The 22,348-nt window shown below is 43.5% G+C and overlaps 1 protein-coding gene across 1 annotated transcript in view; it reads left to right on the top strand.

Moving 5' to 3' along the window:
• Positions 1 to 22,348, top strand: part of LOC143934033 (ras-interacting protein 1-like) — a 104,749-nt gene that overhangs the window by 70,014 nt on the left and 12,387 nt on the right. The window contains 3 exon segments of the mRNA XM_077457280.1: positions 1,684 to 1,924; positions 6,331 to 6,503; positions 12,052 to 12,199. Coding sequence (XP_077313406.1) covers positions 1,684 to 1,924; positions 6,331 to 6,503; positions 12,052 to 12,199 — 562 coding nt within the window.

The raw sequence follows: 22,348 nt of genomic DNA, 5'->3' as shown, positions 1-22,348 counted from the left end.
GAAACCCAAGCAGGCACAGGGAGAACATGCAAACTCCAGGCAGGTAGTGTTGTGGTTGGGATTTTAACCAGCGACCCTTTTTACTGCTAGGTGAGAGTGCTAACCACTACACCACTGTGCTTGCTCAATCTCAACACATTTCGCAGGAGTGCCACTTCTTCAGGAGGTAAGGGGAGCTGGAAAGTAAAGTATAATAATTTACAATACAGTACAAAATAAATAAACATAATTAGAAATGATACCATACTAACACCATACCAGTAGTATATTATAGACCCAAGCATAAATAAGTGAAGGTGTAGCAAGGTCAGAGGCAGAGGATTTAATAACTCTTTTCTTGGTATGTGTTTGTTAATGAGGCCTTATGTGCAAAGAGGAAAATTTGATCTTTTTGAGCTTGGGAAAAGGTTGTGTGTAGTTCTCGTTCCCATATTGTTATAAACTTGGGGTGCTTATTATGTTCACCCGACATCAACATGAAGTATGACAGAGGCAATGTGTGTCCTACATGCACTGCAACTACATAGAGTGTTTCAAAGAGGGTAATTGCTTAAAGTGGTTGTAAAGCCTCAAGGTTTTTCACCTTAATGCAGTTAAGATGAAAAATCTTATGCATTAAGGTGAAAAATCGTCTGTGCTGCAGCTCCTTCCAGACCCCCGCTTTTTCTTACTTGAGCCCCGATCCAATCCAGCAATGTGTACAAGCGCATTGGTTCCGGACGCTGTCTCTCCCCTCATTGGACAGATTGATATCAGCGGGAGCCATTGTCTCCCACTGCTGTCAATCTAATCCAGTGACACGGGAGCTGGGTCGGGCCAAGTCCTGCTGTGTGTGTCAATGGCCGAAGCAGCAGGCGAGCCCGCACCCAGTGAAGAGGAAGGGCCTAGAGCACCGGCAGGGCACTCCAGATAAAGTGGATCAAGTCTGCTCTGTGAAAAATGATTGCACAAAGCAGGTAAGTATAGGTATGTTTGTTATTTTTAGTTAAAAAAATTTACAACCCCTTTAAGTGTTTTGATACTCATCTGGAAGGGATCGGTAGCTTAGCTATTCTTAACGAGGAAAACATGTTCTAAGCCCAAGATGCAAGCTTTGAGCTCTGTTAAAAAATTCTGCTGTCCTTAAAGATTGATATACCGTATATATTTATATAATAAAAATTATAAAATTAAAGTGTTTGCTGATTGATGCAATCATACATCCTTTGTATATAAATATAAAACTATACATGCACTAGAAAATAGAGGGCTAGCACTGTCAACACTCGTGCTCTTAGAATGAATGAATAGAATAGAGGTGAATAGACTGTTATCATACTCAGCTAGCAGTTTGTTTCAAGGCATGGTTCTCGGGGTGAGCGCATGGTACAAACACATTTCTATCAACAAAATAGCAAAAACTGTGCAGGAATAGCCCCCATGAAGACCCAGCCCATATAGCTCTGACATGCAGCATGGCTGTTTGGAACATTTTTATTATGCATGAGAATGTGTTATTGGCAATCAGCAACAGGGTTGTAATGAATATGTTGGTTAATTAGAAGTCTGGAGGGGATAGCTGAGCAAAAATCTGAAATATTCAGTTCATATTTACATATTCCAACTGTGGTTTGGCTGGAGTACAGCTTATATTGAATCTTGTTCTGTAAAACAACATTGTAAGTGTTTTATCCTTCTTTTTAGACATTGTATGCAGCTTTGCCAGCCCTTTTGGAGAGCAATCCTTTCACCGATCCTGCCAGTCTCTCTGATGTAGGAGAGCTGAGCAATATGCCAGAAGGCACACGTGGAACTCTTGCCATTTACCAGGCTACATTGGATTTAACTCGGGAATGTGAACTACATCCAGATCTTGTGTCTCAAACATTTGGCTATCTCTTCTTTTTCTCCAATGCATCACTCTTCAATACTCTAATGGAGAAAGGTAATTCATTTTACCAGTTTGGTTAAGAAAGAACCCGTAGCAATGATTCTCTAAATAGGTGCTGGTTGTTTGCTTCTCCTGCCATTCCCAGTGGTGGGTACCTCAACAACTAACCTACACACCAGTAGTAATAGGATGGTATCCTTTGTAACTGTGGGCAGCTGAATATGCTGTCTGTTCACTTCCTGGATTCACACTAACACACAGAGGCACACTTCTGAAGCCCCGCAGCTCTCATTGGCCCTCTTATGACTCACCCCCCCCCCCCCCCCCTCCTGGCAAAATCTCACTAGAGTGAGAGAGAGAGCTGTGCATGATGTCATAAGCCTAGACTTTTTACCAGACAAGAAAGAGGAAGTGGGCTGTAGAAGGTTTTTACTGGCAGAAAATAAAATGCATTCACAAAACGCACTCACCCCCTTAGTTGCCTGTGAAATGGTCCTGCCAGACTGTATTGGGTGACTATTCTGCTAAAACTTTGCATATTGGTACTGCTTGGACCTTGAGGAAGGGGGTATACCTGAAAGCTTGTCCTGAAAATTTGGATGTTAGTGCAAATACAATAAGCATCATGGTACTCACAGTCACATTGTTTTTGTGACCAAAAGAAAAATTATTACGAAAATAATAGAAGTCACTGAGGGTAACTAGCCTGGAAAATTAAGGTAAACCAGGCAATAGTTTGGTCTAACTACTGCATTCAGGCCCTCTTTAGCCATTGGCCAGTATACTAATAAAAGCAAGTCTACCTGCGGTGGGGCCCTTGAACTCGCGTAGGAGCACTTGACCTTCATCTAAAGGTACTCGTAAAGGGAACTCTTTACAGAGTCCCTAAAGGTTAAACGGAGAAGTATAATACACACTGAGGTGGCTAAAGGCTCCTCATCACACTGATGCTATGTACCTACACCTGTCCTGCTGATAGCAATAACTCCACTGACCTAACAGACTGGATGAAGGCAGATACAGCACAGGCTGCTCCGTCCCAAGGCACCCCTACATTGCTCACACCTTTTTTTTCTAGGGGCCAGGCAAGAGGTAGCACAACACTCTAGGGCTCCCCTCTCAAGCATGTGCGTATATCTAATGCCTACATGGTTCCTCTGCTCTGCTGCCAGACTGTACTATTCTCTTTCCTTTGGGGTTCACAGTCTGTCCCTGGCAGGCCTTCTCACCCTGGTGCCCTTGTGGAGCTCTCTCTCTTTCGTCACACACAGCAGCTCTTTCTGTAGGCTCCGGCCCAGTCAGTTCCATATTGTATCTCACTAGATCTCTCTCCATGCTTCTCGTTTCCATGCTGCATTCACTTCTTCCTCTGAATTTGCTTTTAGTAAACCAACTCCATCGATTCTAGAAAACAGATTAGGTTCCTATTGCTTTTTCAACACACGTCCAGCTTATTAGTATTGCTTCTACTCATTGCTGTTTGATGCCTCTCACATCTACATATTTGGCAGATGAGTCCCTGCTTGCATCATTAGCTTTAGATGTATCTCTTTCAGTGCTAATTGACCACTTTATGTGCCATTAGAATTGCTGGGCATACTACATTGGCCTCTCTTCAGTACCTACCTTCCTGTGCTGAAAATATCATTCACTTATATGGGAGACTGAGAATCTCTATGGGCACTGGTTAGCCACCTGTCCACCTGTATACCACAGTACTGAAACCAAGGCCTTTATACTCACAGATGAATGTGGTGTCACAAGCATAAAAGAATGTAGAGATTCACTATGGTCACAGGATAGTGACCTGAAAAAGCTCCCACACGCAAAGACATATGTGAAAGTTCCTGTGTATGGAGAGTGTCTAGGCCAGTGTTTCTCAACTCCAGTCCTCAAGGCACCCCAACAGGTCATGTTTTTAGGCTTTCCATTATTTTGCACAGGTGATTTGATCAGTTTTACTGCCTTAGTAATTACCACAGCCATTTCATCTGAGAGTAATCCTGAAAAAATGACCTGTTTGGGCGCCGCCAGGACTGGAGTTAAGAAAGTTAAGTTAAGAAACACTGGTCTACGCCAGTGATGGCAAACCTTGGCACCCCAGGTGTTTTGGAACTACATTTCCTATGATGCTCATGCTCTCTGCAGTGTAGTTGAGCATGATGGGAAATGTTGTTCCAAAACATATGGGGTGCCAGGCTTTGCAATCACTGGTCTATGCCAACTTGAAACCAGCATGATGACATCATCGCACTGAGTTTTGAAATCACGATACAATATTCCTGTCCCTGGATCTTAGACCCCAGCAGAGAAATTGTAAGAGGGTATGTTAACATTAACAACTGTTAACCCTAATACATAATGAGAATACATTCATTTAGCATCTTTCAAATGGTTTGCAGACAGTGTCATACATTTGAGATGTTATGCTGTAATCTGCTGCAGTTGGCCTGAAACTGGGATGGGACGTTGGATTTTCCATCATTCTGCTTAGCAGCATCTTTGCTTAATTCTCTCACTCATCTTTTCTGATGGAGGAGGGGCCGGTCTTATGCAGCATCCATAATGTAGCAGTTCCTCTCATTGTCCTGCCAGGTTATCTGCAGGAAGTGGTGTGCTTCCTTCTAGCCTTGCTCTCAGGACTGCTGGGAGCATTTTTTTCCTTCGCAGCAGGAAGCAGAAGGTCGCCTGGACTGTAAAGAGAGAATGACGTGCCTTTCTTTTTCCATAACACCACCAGCCCTTAACTCTTTAATTAGTCCAGCAGGAATCTGTTTCTGTGTAGTATGCACTGATTTATGCTGCAGTTTTAGATTAAGGTGCAATTTTCTGCCCACTGTATTACAATGGTGGAAAGGACATAAAAACAAACAAAAAAAAAAGATATCGCTTTTTACTATTAAGTGTGGTTTACCATTTTAATTTAACCAATCATTTGAGTAGTAAGGGCTACCACAGGCACATATGAATGGAAATCCACTTCTGTTCAAGCTACCAAGCCAACTGTCCACGGGTAAAGAGGTCAGGGAGAACATACATAGAAAATACATAATTGTGCTTTAATGTAGATCAAGCATTCTGATTCTGTGCTGTCTTCTCTTGTTAGATAGTAAGCTTTAAAGCTGTAAGCTTGCCTAAAAGACACATCTCCCATAAAAAAAAAAGAAAAACTATGACCTAATCTAATTTAGCACGCCCCCCCCCCCCCCCCCCCAATAGGTCTCACCCCTTTTACCTACTTACCTCATCCTCACAGTGGCAGCTTCATCTGGTGTTTACATCCTCAGGCCCAAAATATTTTCCATGCTGACCACACTACCCATAATTAAACAGTGACTCCCTATAGATCTGAATAGGGCCCAGTTCCAAGACTAGAGATGGTAGGAACAAGGCCTAGTTCCAGTCTATGGGGTGTTGCTGAGCAGGTTCAGAATGTCACTGTTAGGAAAAGATAAGTACCTACCAGGGTGGGACTGGGGTTTGATTTTTTTTTTTTGTTTGTTTAAATTAGGTATTAGGTTCAGGCAGTGTTTCTCAACCTGTTTTCAGTCAAGGCAATCTTTAAAATCACAGACTGTCCTGAGGCACCCATTCTAAAATGTAAAAAAATATTCTAATAGTTTTACTTAATGCGGCAACATCCACATGTAGGACACGCACTGTTAGAGGTGTTTTATTCTTGCAAAGCAAATACACTTTTGCACACTGGTACTGACTAGTATTCCAATGTTTCTCTTCTCCCTCAATTTCTCTCCATCAGTCAGCTAATGTGACCCCAGTGCTGAGGGAGAGGAGCAGAGGAGGGTCAAACAAGGATGTTGTGGAGGCAACAGACATCCTCCTTATCAACTGATGATATCATTGGTTGTTATGATGCCAGTGTGTAGAAAGTCATAGGCTTTGTGTAACTAAAAGGAAGGCTTGATCAACCTGCTGGCTTGTATACATTATTTGATCCATTTTTAGGAATTTTGCCAAGACATCCTGGTTTAAAAAGGCTGGGTTAGGGGGATAGAGAGGGTTGGTTGGGTACAAGTGAAATTGTTCTTTAATATAATAGAATAAATGCATCTCATTACAAATAGGCAGTTTAATGACTAAAGATGACAATGGTGGATTTATATGAAATATGATGGAGATACCAGACACACTAGTTACCATAGTCATAAAAATCCTAACACATCTAACATCCTAGACATACAAAGGTGACCCATGCGAAGAGTCCATGGTGAGACTTGATGCTGAGGCTTTGATTCTGCAAGGCACTGTGCCACCTTCTCTTGTAGGTATATAAAAACATCCAATGTCATACTGTAAATGTAGACTCTCCCCTAATCACCACTATACCCGGTCAATGTGCTAAATATGGACACTTTTTATCTTTTGTTACCGTTATGCAAGTGAGTTTATATGTCTTATTTTTCTTGTCTGTTACTATTCTGACAGCACATATTTTTCAGGTAATGGGGAACCATTCTACCAGTGGTCAAAGGCTGTCCAGATACGTACAAACCTTGATCTGGTTCTGGACTGGCTCCAAGGAATAGGTCTTGGTGACATTGCCACAGAATTCTTCAGAAAGTTGTCAGCAACAGTAAACTTGCTGTGCATACCTAAAACCAGTCTCTTGAAGGTATGATATGATAAATATATTTATTTTGGCTTTTTACCATGTATGAAAAGTTTTACAAAGCATATACTGCAGTATTGATAAAGAAATTAAGTTACTGTATGGCCTAGATAAGAGAACTAAAGGAGGAAGAACAATCATGGCAGGCAATCAATTGAATAATACTTTTGTTGCACACTAAAACTGAACTGTAGGCAAAGGTCTAAATACACTGTTGAAATATTTTTGGGAGCTTCATTACCTGCCAAAAAATTTGCTCTTGTGTACTTCCTTTCCTTAAATTCGCACTGCTCTGCCAGATGGCACAACCAGGTTTGTAACCTACATTTTCTCTACTGCATATAATGCCACGTACACACGATTAGACTATCCGGCGGACAATACGCCAGACTTTGCAGTGGAGGTCCGCTGGACTTTCCAAACGAGCAGACTTGCCCACACACGACCGGACTTTTCCGGCGGACTAGGGACTTTGGGCAGCACAGTGGTGTAGTGGGTAGCACTCTCGCCTAGCAGTAAGAAGGGTCGCTGGTTCGAATCCCAACCACGACACTACCTGCCTGGAGTTTGCATGTTCTCCCTGTGCCTGCGTGGGTGTCCTCCGGATACTCCGGTTTCCTCCCACAAACCAAAGACATGCAGGTAGGTTAATTGGCTTCTGTCCAAAATTGGCCCTAGTATATGAATGGGCACCTTGGATTGTGGGCTCCTTGAGGGTAGGAACCAATGTGAGTGTGTAATGTACAGGGATAGGGACAATTGTAGACACTCACTCAGGTTGAACTGGATGGACTGGTGTCTTTATTCAGGGGACCAACCTTACTAACTATGAAACTATAAGGTCTGGCGAACAATCCACCGGACTATGGCGGGGGTCCACCAGACTTGAAATGAACGGACTTGCCCACATACAGAGTAAAATCTGTTGATTTTGAACGTAACTCCAGGTAGACGGGACTAGAAAAGGAAGTCAATGTCGCCACCTCCATCGGTGAGATTGACACCTCGCGAGCCCCGTCGCCTGATATGGATTTAAAGAGGAACCCCTATGCCAAAAAAAGGCGTAGGGGTCCCCCCAAAGTCCATAACAAACCCTTATCCGAGCACGCAGCCTGGCCAGTCAGGAAAGGGGGTGGGGATGAGCGAGCACCAGCCCTCCTGAGCCGTACCAGGCCATGTGCCCTCAACATGGGGGGTGCTTTGGGGAAGGGGGGGCCCTGTGGCCCCCTCCACCCCAAAGCACCTTGTCCCCATGTTGCTGATGACAAGGGCCTTTTCCCGACAACCCTGGCCGTTGGTTGTCGGGGTCTGCGGGTGGGGGGCTTATCAGAATCCGGGAGCCCCCTTTAATAAGGGGCCCCCAGATTCTGGCTGTGTGCTTGGATAAGGGTCTGGTATGGACTTTGGGGGGACCCCCACGCTGTTTTCCCCTTTAAATCCGTACTAGGAGACGGGGCGCGCAAGGTGTCAATCTCGTCGATGGAGCCGGCGACATTGACTTCCTTCTCTAGTCCCCTCTACCTGGAGTCACGTTCAAAATGAACGAACTTTACACCGTGTGTGGGCAAGTCCGTTCATTTCAAAAGTCCGGCGGACTAGCACAAAGACGGGCGGATTGTCTGCTGGACTGCCAAGTCCGGTGGACAATTTTGAGTCTAGACTTCTTTCTAAGTCCACCGGACTTTTGGGAAGAAAAAGTCCGCTGGAGCCCACACACGGGCAGTTTAATCCGAATGTGTGTACGCGGCATAAGCAGTACAGCCCGGTCACCTCTTTGCCGTCCCCTTCCAGTGATTGGACATGTAAGGGGCAGTGGTAGACTGATGAGCTCATCCCTTTGCTCACTCTGTTATCCCCCACAGCACACCTTGGAATGGATCATAGTCCCAGAAGTTTCTCTACTAATATAAGTTCCACTAAACAAGAGTTTGATATTAAGACAAATTCAGATACTTCCCCAAGCTGAATAAAAAAACATGTTATCTTTTTTTTAAAAACAAACAACTGCTTTCATTGGTGTTTTATATCTACCTGAAAATCAAAATTCTAAATAATATAATTAGGATACATGTTTCCAGTGCTGTAGAGAAAAAGCTAAGATAGAAATTTGCTTTGTTAATATAGTAAATACTGTAGTTGTAGTTATTACTTTAATTAAATGTAATGCTTTATTACTTTAATGCTCATTAATAATGCAACAATATATTCATATTTGTGTTCTTGGGTTGGTGTCTCCTCAGTAGATTAACATTAACATGCATAAACGCTAGACGCATCTAGTGTAGAGCATTAATGCATACTAATGGCCAGAATAAATAAATATTCTTGCCATCAGAATGCATTAATGCTCAAACCCTAGACACACCTTAACACATGTGCAAAATGCTGCTGCTAAAAAGCCAAAAGAGAAGTATGAGTTTTTTGAGGGGTTTTTTTCCAATCATACTTACCTAGGTGGATGAAGCATCATTCCGATACTGCATCTGTCCCCCGCTGTGCAATCAAACATGGCTGATTACTCAGTTCTCTCCCCCGCTCTGAGCAGAGAGCTGGTAACTGTCAGTCACCCTTGTCTGACCTGCCAACTCCATCCTCCTCCACTTTGTGTCACTAGAGCGTTGGGCTGTGGAGGGAGCGGGAGCGGCTTTCTCAGGCTCTCAGCGGCTCCCTGAAAGGCATATGCCACTCAAGGCTCCTGGGTGGATCCCAACCATGTGGTCACAATCTTTCCTTAGCTAGGACTGGCTCTGTGTCATCAGCCAACAGCGGGCTTCAGCCTGCTGTCTGCTGAAAAGGGGTCACAGGGTTGCAAAACGAACTGCATTCCTGTGATCCACAGGGGAAGTACAGCCAAATGAGCTTTGGCTGTGCTTCTCCTTTAAGAAGTATTTTCTATATTAGTTTTAGGTATACTATGTGCTTAGGAACACATAAATCTATGGTGGGGGTTTCTCAAATTTGGTTACAAAGACAAAAATACTTCATATAATTAGTTTATCCCTATTTTCCATCTGAGTCTAAAACTGACGGACTATATTTTCCCCTAATGTGCTAATAGGTGGGAGCAAATTTTATGCTTACGTTATCAAATACTAATATGGTGGTGAACATGTAACACTTATATCACCTAATTTTAGACCTGTTCAGCTCTCATGTTTTTGGACATACGAAAAAAAGTATTTCCTCCTCTGTTTTACTGCTCTAGCCTGGTTGGACAGTTTGCTAGCCTGGATGTGTCTGAAGACCAAAGTAAAGGATGGTTTTGCCAATGACATCCAGTGGCACTGCATACATCATAAAACATTTTCATATAATACCAATATATTGTCTAGTGTTTTAAAGAGAACGTTAAACCCTTTGTAAGCCATAGAATTTACAATCTCATACCCCTTGCACAGTCACAGGGCTAGTTAATTTTTTAGGTCTGTTTCCTGCATAGGGGGACCCAGATAATCACCATTGGGGGGGGAAGAGTTATTTAAAGGATGCGTTCCCCTTTTGAACATGTTACACCTGTATTTAGAATGTAACATGTTCAGCAACCTTGCCCCCTGTTCCCCTTGACAGTGGATGGGGGTTCCTCTCCCCTACTCCCACTGTCACATTTTAATTTGGCAAAGCTGTGCAGAGCACTGTAGCCTTATGAGTTTATGTGAAATCTCCATTAATACCTGTACAAGATTGTAAATAGAAATATATTTCCGTTAGATTTAAATATATATTTAAAGTATTGAGTGTTGTGTTGGTGTTACTGTAATTAGTTCAACTTCAAAGCTTGGCCTTTTGTTTTCCCTGATAACATCTCACCTGGAAAGTAAACAACAGCTTTCTTTGACTCATCCAATCAGGCTGTTCCCAATATACATTTACTAGGTACAGTGACCAATTAGGGAGAATTAGATTAGCCACACTACAGAAAGTAGGGGGGGATATAATACTTTGTGAGCAAGCCAACTCACTCTGGTGTGGGAGCACACGGCAGTCACCATGGGCTGACCTGAAGTTAACAGGTAATCTAACTCTAAACTTGCACCTTATATTGTATTGTAAATATGGTTCTGTGAGTAATTTGTAAATATCATGTAAGCCAGGGGACCTGCACTGTACATTGTGTTGTAAATACTCTCTGATGTGTAATTTGTATATATTATGTAACCCTATAAATAAATGTGTATTGCTGATTGAACTACCTCTTTTGTACAAGATCTCTCAGATCCAGATATATATATGTCCATACTACTACAATGATTGAGGTGTATGCACATAATCATAAATACTAGTCAACAGCACCACCTGCACAGATACATCATTCATTCACAGGGATCTATGAATGAATAGACTACAAGTCCCATCTCCCATCACAGAATATGGATTTGTAGTTTCAATGGAGTGCAAGCATACTGATCAACATACCCATAGTACATTCACACTCCCTCTAGCTTTCAAACTGAAAACCTGTACAGAGGTATGGGCAGAAAGAGAATAATAAATGTACATTTTGTTTACCTGCAAAAATATGTGCATTTTGTTTTTGTTTAGTTAAAGGTGAACTTTAAATCTTGACCGCTTAGCCCTACATTTTATTCACCCTCTAGTTCCTAAAAGGTCCTTTTTTAACCCAATTTATCAATCACTGGCCAACTTCTGGGTAGCAGATCCGCCACTAAATCTATAGATACACAAATATAGAAGGGCGGAAAGAAAACATATAAAGAAGGTATGTGTTCATGTATTCAGCAAAGCTGGCCATACATTTTTTTTAATATCATTTAGCTAGTTTTAGAGATGGGTGGAAGAATCCCTCTTTCTGGGACATTGTATTCTGGCAGTGGCTCCCTCTGCTGTCAGAATACACTAATCAGTGTTGGAGCTGCTGATAAATGGAAATTATTCCCAAATGTCCCTTCAAGATTAGTCCATTAAATAATCATCTTCTGTCGAGCATGGGATGCCACAAGCTGATCGAAATTCAGCCTTCCCCTTCTGGACTGACTGAATTTCCATCAGTGAATGGCCAGTACTTTGTATGTGGCTGATATCTTATCTCAGCAATTGTTTAGTAGAGGGCTGAATAAGAATCCGCCAAATACAGTGCACCATCTAGCGGATAAGCTTCCATTTCTGGCCTCCCGTTGTCTGTGTCTGGCTTCAGTACCGCTGAATTACAGATCGGGAACAAACAAAAATTCTTTATCCCTATACTCATTATAGGTCAGTGACTCTATAAGGATTGACATGAAAGCATCAGCATGACAGCCAGGAATCTAGTGTGTTGGGAAGACATACGAAATAGCAGGCTTTACATATTTCTCTGATGACAGGTTTGCTTTAATGCCCAGATCTTTGTGTGAGATATCAGTCTGCTTGAGTTTTAGTCCACATTTGTTTGGGCAGAGTGCCAGACATGAGCGGAATTAGGGGAACATTGCTTTATATAACATCATGCCAGTAAAAGAATGTATTTCTCCGAGTGCATAGTATGCTAAAGAACCTCTGTGATCACTGCGTATAAAATCATTAATCAATAAGGGTTTGTGTTTTTCGTACACAGCTTTCCTGGAGCACTCTGAGGAATGATTATTCTGCACTAAGCACTTCTCAGCTGAACCACTTGTTGAGAAACTATCATCTGGGAGTGGGACGGTCACATCCAGCTGCTTGGGACCCCCCTGAAGAGGAAACCGATGAGATCACAAACAGTGAGTTCAATAAGTGCAGTCTGACCTTGTACTTTGCCCTTCTCTCTTTGATTCCGCTTCCTTGCGACTTCTGTGGACTTTGAGTTTGTAGGACACATTATTGTAATGCTCAGCTGCTAGCTGGAAAAAATGATAACAGAACTGGCAAGATGTTTACTGTTTTAAATGTAGAAAAAAAGTTAACTTTTTAAAGATGATCTCATTTATTCAGAAAGGAAAGTAGGCTAACCTAGATCAACCATTGAGAATGACAATTTTTCTGATCTACACCACTTCTCAACATAGTGAAAAAGATCTGGACACTAGGATATTAGGACTTGTAAAGTTACTAAACTATGCCAGACCTTTTATCCGAGCGGGATCTGCATGCCCTATTGGCAAGGGCATAGTACCCTTACTCATTCACCATAAAAAGTGTAGTGTTAAAAAAAAAAGATAGTAGGCAGTTTTTCTATATTTTTTATTTAAACGTTATTTAAAAAACAAAACCAGTGTAGATCTATCTTCAATCACGGTGCCTGCCGCCACCACTGACCCGAGAAACAAAAACGCTCCGCTCCTGATGAAAGCTACCACAGTCTTACAACTCTGCCAATTGACAGTTCCTAAATAACTAACTTGTGACATCCCTGACCCAGCATGCCTCCGGTCTATAATGTCACAAGGGGGCGGTGCCACCAGGAGACATCATCGGGTGGCACCATCCCTTAGTTATTTAAACTTTTACTAAATCCAGTAATATGAAAGTAGCTCATCCACCCTCCCTCCACCCCTCACAGTGCCCACAAATTATAAATCTTCTTTTACATTTAAATTCTGCCACTATATACCTTTTTGGATGATCTGTATACCACGGTTACGTGATAAACTGCACATTTTCTCCATTGCTGAGAGGTCAGGTAGGAGGAGATTTCACTGCAGCCTGTATATACCCCTACATGTGTGATATCAATTAATTAATTTATCAAGTAAATCTTCTCTCCAGCATAAAAGACACAACTGAGCATGTGCAGATTGGCTACCCTGCCCCTGTTAGCTGGCCTTCCCAGATAGACAGTGTAGAGGGGGGGAGGTTATTTATGCATGCAGGATAAAACAGCCTTTTTACACAATGCAGAGGATTAACCCCTTAAGTTCCACGTGAGTATAACAAGCATGCTATGCTACACATACGGACTGTTTACTGTTGTGGGTTTGTGGGTTTAGTAACACTTTAAGAACTGTCAAGTGCTTTGGGGAAAGGTAGGGCCTTTTTCCCTCAATCCTGGCTGGTGGTTGTGGGAGTCTCCTGGCAGGAGGCTTGTCCAAATCTGAAATCCCCCTTCAACAAGTGGGCCCCCAAATCCCCGGCCTCACCCCCTAAAAAATAATTTGCTCTGCTCCCGATGAAGGCTACAGCCATCTGTCAGCTGTGCCATCTGACAGTTCTCAAATTAATAAGTGACATTTCCTGGTGGCACTGTCCCCTTTTTGACATCACCGACCGAGGGCATGCTGGGTCGGTGACAACACAGGTTCGTTATTTAAGAACTGTCAGACAGTGAGGCTGGAAGACAGTGGTAGCTTTTCTTTGGGAGAAAAGCATTTTTTTGGGGGTTCGTGGTGGTGGCGGACACCGTGATTGTTGATAGATCTACACTGGGGTACATTTTTAAAAAAAGATAAAGTTTAAATAAATAAAATAGACTGCCTACTGTCTTTTTTTTTTTTTTTTTACACTATACTTTTTTTTTATGGTGAATGAGTAGGGGTACTAGGGAGGCCCTGTTAAAGAGGGCTTCCAGATCCCCCACCTGCAGACCCCCACAACCACCGGCCAGGGTTGTGGGAAAGAGGCCCTTCCTTAAAGCACCCCCCCATGTTGCGGGCATGTGGCCTGCTATGGTTTGGGGGGGGGGGACTTACTTGTCCTCGCCCTTTCCTAACCTGCCAGCCTGCATGCTCGAATCAGGTCTGGTGTGGATTTTTTTTTGGGGGGGGGCACACCATTTTCTTTTTACATTTTGGCCATATTTTTTCTTACATTTTCATTACTGGAATTTTTTTTTTTTCATTCAGCTTTTAGCAGGGAACCCCACTGACAGCTGATGACTCATTGGTTGTTAAAGTGGTTGTAAACCCTTACAAACCACTTTGACCTACAGGTAAGCCTAGATTAAGGCTTACCTGTAGGTCCAAGAAATATCTCCTAAACCTATACGGTTAAGGAGATATTTACCTGAAGACAGCCATCGCTGTCTACGGCACATGCTTACCCAGGCGCACTGGGTAAGCCACAGATCACGGCGATATGCCGCGAGTGTCGGCTCCTGTGTGCATGCGCGGGAGTGACGTCATCGCTTCTCCGGCGAATCACAGCGCCGGAGCAGCGAGACCCACGGAGACCCACCAAGAAGATGGATGCTCGGAACTACAGCGGACAGCGGTGACTTCGCTGGCTCCTGTGTCAGGTAAGTGACACATAATGGACTACTATGCGATGCATAGTAGTCCATTATGCTTTACCTTTGCAGGGAATCAAAGAGGAAGTAAACCCATCAGGGTTTACTTCCTCTTTAAATACACTATTTAGAAATCTGTCTGACTGTTTACATGTTGAATTAGAAAATCAGAGGTGTTGTGTAAGATTAGCAAATCTGTGAGATCACTAGGTTTACCACTACTTTTAAAATTGAACATCTAACATGGGATGTCTAAATACTGTATTTCACCTTATACATTTACTGTTAAAAACAAGTGTGAAATGCAATACTCCGCTGGGTGCAACAAGATGTCAGCTTGAACCCTTCTCATTGTATCCTTATTGTGGAGGAGTGTGGGGTGTAGCAAGATTCACCGACAGCCACCGGCATCCTTAACAAACAGTAAACAACATGGTTGTTAAGGAGCTGTCAGCCCCTGTGTCCTTAAAGAGGAAGTAAACCCTGATGGGTTTACTTCCTCTTTGATTCCCTGCAAAGGTAAAGCATAATGGACTACTATGCATCGCATAGTAGTCCATTATGTGTCACTTACCTGACACAGGAGCCAGCAAAGTCACCGCTGTCCCCTGTAGTTCCGAGCGTCCATCTTCTTGGTGGGTTGCACTGCTCCAGCGCTGTGATTCGCCGGAGCAGCGATGATGTCACTCCCGCTCATGCGCACGGGAGCCAATGCTCGTGGCATATTGCCGCGATCTGCGGCTTACCCAGTGCGCCTGCGCGCCGCTGTCTACGGCGCATGCCGGTGACTGTCAGACATTTTTTCACCTTAATGCATAGGATGCATTAAAGCGGAGGTCCACACATATTGTAAAATATATATTAATCCCTTCCTGGCATTCAACAGATGTCTAAATGGAAAAAAAAAATGTTGCTGTTTGTTTATCTTGTAATTGGTCTTTATATTGGAACTTCCTGTTTCGAACCCCCACGGGGGTAGGCATTCTTTATTCCCTGCTTCATGCTGTATCCTGGGAGCGTGGAGCACTGTCTCCTGAGGTCTAAGTGTTTGTTTTGTATTGTTTGCATTGTTTCTGTTGCCATAACAACGGGAAGGGAACTTCCAATGACAATGCCATTGTGATGGCAACCTGGAAGTTTACGCCGCTCCGCGCCATTAACACTGAGCATGCGCGGGAACGAGCGGTGAATGCTGGTAGCTCAGCATTCACCGCATCCAGGAAGGAAATGCTTGTGGGCTTCAAATGCCCACAAGCAAGATGGAACCAGTGGTCCACAATTTTTAAAACTTTGTTTTTTATTAGAAACCAGACATCAGGGGACAAAGTTCACCAATACAAGTGAGTGTTACATTGTTAGAATGCCAGTGTCTGCATGGTTGAAAAAAAAAAAAAGAATGAATGGTTGGTGGACCTCCGCTTTAAGGTGAGAAAAACACAAGGGTTTACAACCCCTTTAAATATTGCATGTCCTGTTTTATGTGGTTTTTACCAAGTGCTTTTGATTTATGTGGTCAATACCACATAAAGCAATAGGGAATTGACATTTGCAGGATCGCATGCGGTATTTGGAAAAACACCTAAATACTACATGCAATCTGGTTCTTTGAATGGAGCCTATTGCCACAAAAATGGATTGTATTGGATGAAAGGCTAGTTAAATAGTTTAAATAGTGTAACTGTACATATGTGAATCGTGTCTTCAGTTTAAATTTGTGTGTGTGGAGATGCAGGGAAATCCATCCTGGGTAAACCCAGAAGCTCTTACAACTTCTAAAATGCATGATGTTTCCAGTAGGAAGTCAGAGAAGAACATCTTGCACAAGGTCACAAACCATCTGTCCTGTGACATTAGGAAATGGTGCCAGTCTGGAAACAAATGGTACATTTACATGGTCATTGCATTTTTACACAGTTTATACTATGCAAGTATTTTTTCAGCTGATGCGTCATAGTCTTTTAAAGGGTTAGTTCAACTTTACCAAAAAACTGGCTATGCAGATAAGGGGTATTTTAGATGAAAACAAACTATACAGCTGTGATAAAGGTTGAATAATGTCCTTGCTCTTGGTGTAGGCCAGGTACTTGCCTCATGAAGCCTGACTGGAATACGTATAGAACATTGCAAGGAGAGGTTTAGCTGTTACTGTTCACCCCTGCTGTCACAGGAATGAGCTTTCAAATGCTGAGCTCAAAGCTGCTGGGAAGAGAAAGCACATGTGAGGGGGTTTGAATTGGAGAAATAGCTCACTTCTGTGATGTTGAAGGTGTACAGTAAGCCCTTGTACACACAGTCGGACATTCCGACGGAAAATGTCAGATCGGATCATGTTGTCGGATAATCCGACCGTGTGTGGACTCCATCGAACTGTTTCCATTCCGACTGACAAAATTTGAGAGCTTGGCTATAACATTTTCTGATAACATGATCCGATCGGACTTTGTCCGATCGTTTGTAGAGAATTCCGATCGGACAATGTGGCACGCATGCTCAGATCAAATTCCTAGACCAAAGCTATTGGCTACTAGCCTGAACGTAGTCCCGTCGTAACTAAATTACGTCATCACGTTACGAACGATCGGATTTTCCGACAACTTTGTCCAACCGTGTGTATGCAACACCAGTTTAGGACAAAATCCGTCGGATTTTGTTGTCGGAATGTCCAACCGTGTGTACAAGGGCTAACAGGTAGGCCTCTCTTAGCAACATCCTAAAAGTTTTACAGTCAGGCTTCATGAGGTACATAAATGGCCTACACCTATAGCAAGGGCAATATTTAACTTTGGTCAAAGCAGCACAGCTTGTTTTAATCTATTTTATCTGCACAGGCAGCTGTTTTGGTAAAAGTGAACTATGCATTTAAAGGGAGCGTATAGAGGTTTTGTATATATTTATTTTGCCTTCCCTACTACTATGATTGTGTTGTGGTCTTCGCTGCATTTCTAACCTAGGAAAACTACATCTTCTGTGCCTGAAATCTGTACCAGAGCTGCATTAATTAGCTATTCAACAGAGTACTACCAGGGTCTGCCACACTAACCAGGACCAATAACCATATGTCATTGGAGTGTTGGAGGAAACCCATGCAAGCACATGCAGATCATGTATTTAGTTTCTATCCTACAAGGATTTTTCCCCACAGAAGTTTTTTCAAACTTCCCCCACCAGCCCTCCCTTGCTCAAGGAATGTATTGAATGCCGTGCATGCATGCGCGGACTATGGCTAGTTAAACAAAAGGGAAAATGCTTACTGACTAAGGGGGCATGGCTTAAGGGCGTGGTTCAAGGCGTGGCACCGTGTGCAGGACGTAAGCGCACGAGGAGCACACAGCGCAGGCGCTGGGGACTAGAGAAGAGACAGACGCTTCATAGCTAACAGCTGGAGTCTGACACACAGGACATGAGTGCTGGGGGCATGTAAGGTTGATACAGGCATTTCCAGTACAGGAAATAACATTTACATACAACACTAAAGCTAAACTTTATTAGCATTGTCTTTGCTAGACTATTTGCTCAGCGAGTTATGCCTCTTTTTGTGCTCAGCACTATGGCTCCCAAAAAAGACACCACAAAGGTACCAAAAATTCCACCCCCAGGTGCTGGGAACTCCAGGCGTGCCTCCACACTGTCAAGCGACTTTAATCGCATCCTTCATCAAAAAGGATAGGAAGCATGTTAGAACCCCCTCCCCCACCTTAGAACCCTTACCAAGGGAACAGTGGGTAGAGGATGAGGTGTTACCCTTAGGCGATCAGGAAGAAAGGCGAACCAATTACTCCTCTGCAGAGGAAACAACGGTAGATGAACCTTATTCAGCCTCGCAATCTGAGAAATTGCTGGTACAATCTCTTACGGAGATGGTTTGTGCCTCTTTCAAGCTACCCCTAGCGGAGTCAGCTGAAAGTTCTGTTTTTTCTTTAGGTTCCTTAAAACCTTCACAGCCTTTTCATGCATTTCCTATACATGCATTAATAGAAAAGCTTATTTATAGTGAATGGCATCACCCGGATAAGCATTTTCTCCCTCCAAAGAGATTCACAGCACTCTATCCCATGGAGGAGAAATTCACAAAAGATGGAATATACCAGCAGTTGATGCTGCGATTTCCACTGTGAATAATAGTTTAACTTGTCCAGTAGACAATGCACAAGTGCGTAAAGATCCAACAGATAAAAGGTTGGAAGTTAAAATCCTCTTTTTCTTTGGCAGGTGCAGTTACTCAGCCTGCAGTTGCTGCAATAGGCATCTGCCAGTCCCTAAAGGACCCGTTTAGACAGGCCCTTGAGGAGGTCCCTGCACAACAGGTCTGTGATTTGGCCAAACTACCAAGAGCGCTATGTTTTGCCATAGAAGCCGTGAAAGACTCTTTTCAACAGGCGCCCCGCCTTCTGCTTGTGATAGTACACATGCGTAGGACCCTGTGGTTAAAAAATTGGTCAGGCACAGAAGAAAACCTGGGGCTGGAAATCAGCAAAGCAGAATACTAAAGCCCCTTTATGAAGAGGCGCCCCTCTTGCCAGAGTGGGGGGAAGACTTCTGCAATACTCAGAAGTCTGGCAAGAGGAAATTCAGGACAGATGGTTTATCTCCATGGTGTCTCTAGGATACAAACTAGAATTTCAGGAGTTTCCACCGTTTCGTTTTCTGAGATCAAACGTTCCAAAAGATCCAGGGAAAGGGCAATCTGTTTTGGGCATTAGAACGATTGCTAGCTCAGAGGGTGATCATACAGATCCCCACAGAAGAGCAAGGTTTGGGGTTTTATTTAAACCACTTTATGGTACCAAAATCGAATGGAGATGTCAGACCCATTCTAGATCTAAAGAATAAAAATCGGTTCCTGAAGATCTGTTCCTTTCGCATGGAGTAGATCAGGTCAGTAGTTTCTATCCTACAAGGAGGAGAACTTCTGCCGTCTATCGACATCAGGGATGCATATCTGCATGTCCCTATATTTCCTGCTCACCAAAGGTTTCTGTGGTTTGAAGTAGAACAGCAGCATTTTCAGTTTGTAGCCTTGCCCTTCGGGCTGGCTACAGCACCACAGGTGTTTACAAACGTCCTGGCCCCACCTCTAGCCATGTTAAGGGCATAGGGTATAACAGTCTTGGCGTACTTAGACGATCTATTACTAATAGACCAGTCGGTGGCTCGTTTGGAGCAAAGCATGCACATTAACTGGTTGTTTACCTGGAAGGTCTGGGTTGGATTCTTAATCTAGAGAAGTCTTCCTTAAAACCGCTAAAAAAGCTGGAGTATTTGGGCCTCATCATAGACACAGCCCAGAAAAGGGTGTTCTTGCCAAAAATCATCTCCATAAGAGAGCTGATGCGGATGGTCAGGTTGAAAGGAAATCCCTCCATTCGCCTTTGCATGAGGTTGTTAGGAAAGATGGTGGCTTCCTTCAAAGTGGTACCCTATGCCCAGTTCCATTCTAGTATTCTGTCTGCTTGGAACAAAATGATCCAAGCTTTAGACTTGCCAATGCGGCTGTCCCCAAGGGTGTCCCAAAGCCTCAGTTGGTGGTTACTAACCCAGAATCTGCTGAAAGGAAAATCCTTCAGAAAAGTTATCTGGAAAGTGGTAACGACAGACGAGAGCCTTTCAGGCTGGGGAGCAGTACTAGAGAAGACAGCTGTCCAGGGACATTGGTCAAGAACCGAAAGAGCCTTGCCCATCAATATCCTAGTGATTCGGGCAGTGCGTCTGGCTCTGAAGGCCTGGACTTTCAGGTTCCAATCCGACAATGCCACAGCTGTGGCCTATATCAATCACCAAGAGTCTGGCAGCGCAGACAGAGGTAAAACATATTCTAACTTGGGCAGAAATAAATGGTCTTTTTTCTCTGACATTTTTCGGGCTGTTTGCCAAAGATTGAGGACTCTGGATGTAGATCTTCTAGCATCCAGATTCAACATGAAGTTAGTCAACTTTGTGTCCAGGACAAGGGATCCACTCGCATGAGGAACAGATGTGTTGGTGACCCCATGGGATCAGTTCTCACTGATCTATGCATTTCCCCCTATTCAGTTTCTGCCATGACTTCTTTGCAGGAAAGAAAGCTGGTAATTATGGTAGTTTTTCTGGTAGTGCCAGCATGGCCCAGAAGGTCATGGCATGCAGAAATCGTAAAGATGGCAGTGGAGGATCCATGTTACTAAGTGGAGTCGGCAGGTTATAATTCAGACTTATGATTTAAGGGGTAAGATTCCACCTTTTCAAGTCAAAGCGCACTCTACCAGGATGGTTAGTGCTTCCTGGGCAGTGCGTCACCAGGCCTCCATGGCTCAGATCTGTAAGGCCGCAACTTGGTCTTCAGTACATACATTCACCAAATTTTATCAGGTGGGTGTAAGGAGGCATGAGGATATCACCTTCGGGTGCAGTGTGCTGCAGGCAGCAGTATAAGTCCTCAAGTCTGGGGGTGCCCTACAGATTGTCTCTCCCTCTCCTCAAGTAGCATTGCTATGGGATGTCCCACATAGTGATTACTATGGTGCCCTGTGCTCCATGATGTACGATAAAGAAAACAGGATTTTTATAACCGCTTACCTGTAAAATCCTTTTCTTGGAGTACATCATGGGACACAGAGGTCCCTCACCTCTATTTGGGGTTTAGGTATATTGCTTTGCTACAAAAAATGAGGTACTCCTGGAAGGAGGAGGGGTTATATAGGGAGTGAAGCTCCTATTTTTAATGCATGCTAATAGTCTGCTACTGTAGCTTTGCTTGCTGCAGTATGGCATTGCATGCTATTGCTGAGCCTGTGATCTGCTAGGACTCACAGATCCTTTTTCATCCTTAATTCCCCCAGAGGATCTCCACCTAGCAAGTAATATGCATTCTTATTTTGAGCCCCTAAGTGTATTACCGTATTTATCGGCGTATAACACGCACCCCAAGTTTAGGAGGGAATTTTAAGGAAAAAAACTTTTAGGAGGGAAGTTTAAGGAAAAAAAACTTACATTTAAATGCCCATCAATGCAGCCTTATCAGTGTCCATCTGCAGCCCTGTCTATTATTACACCCTTGTCAGTGTCATTTGCAGCCTTGTCATGCAGCCTTGTCCATCATTTGCAGCCTTATCAGTGTCATATGCTGCTTTGTCATGCAGCCTTGTCCATCGTTGCACCCTTGTCAGTGTCATTTGAAGCCTTGTCAGTTTCATTTGCAGCTTTGCCTTTTAAAAATGGCAGATGTTCTGTGTATCTCGGCGGTGCTCATTAGCTCTTGGAGGCTCTCGGCTGTTCTCGCCAGCTTTCGCCCGCTCTCGCGGCTTTCGACCGCTCTCGGCTGTTATCGCCTGTTTTCGGCCACTTTTGGCCTCACAAAGCTGCCGAGAAGGGCCGAAGATGGCTGAAAGCCGCCCACAGGCTCACGTCTGCGGGGGATCGGCACATAACACGCACTGACGATTTTCCCCTGATTTTAAGAGGGGAAAAAATGTGTGTTATACTCCGATAAATATGGTACTTTACATTTTCCTATATCAAGCCTCATTTGCCATGCCATGCCATTTTCCATCCCTTTATTTTGCGAAGGTCTTCCTGTAAAGTGTCTATATCCTGCGATAAAGTAATTGCCCTGCTTAGCTTTGTATTATCAGCAAACACTGAGTTTGAACTGTTTTCTAGCCTCTAAATCATCTATGGACAAATTAAACAAAATTGGTCCCAGGGCAGAGCCCATTTACAACTCCAGACCGTT

The sequence above is a fragment of the Lithobates pipiens genome, unplaced genomic scaffold (genome assembly GCF_037356315.1).
Source record: "Lithobates pipiens isolate NorthernLeopardFrog02 unplaced genomic scaffold, aLitPip1_a1.2 Scaffold_27, whole genome shotgun sequence".
In the NCBI taxonomy this organism is placed as follows: domain Eukaryota; kingdom Metazoa; phylum Chordata; class Amphibia; order Anura; family Ranidae; genus Lithobates; species Lithobates pipiens.
Note: the sequence above shows the minus strand (reverse complement) of the source record. Positions and strands in the feature narration are given on the sequence as shown.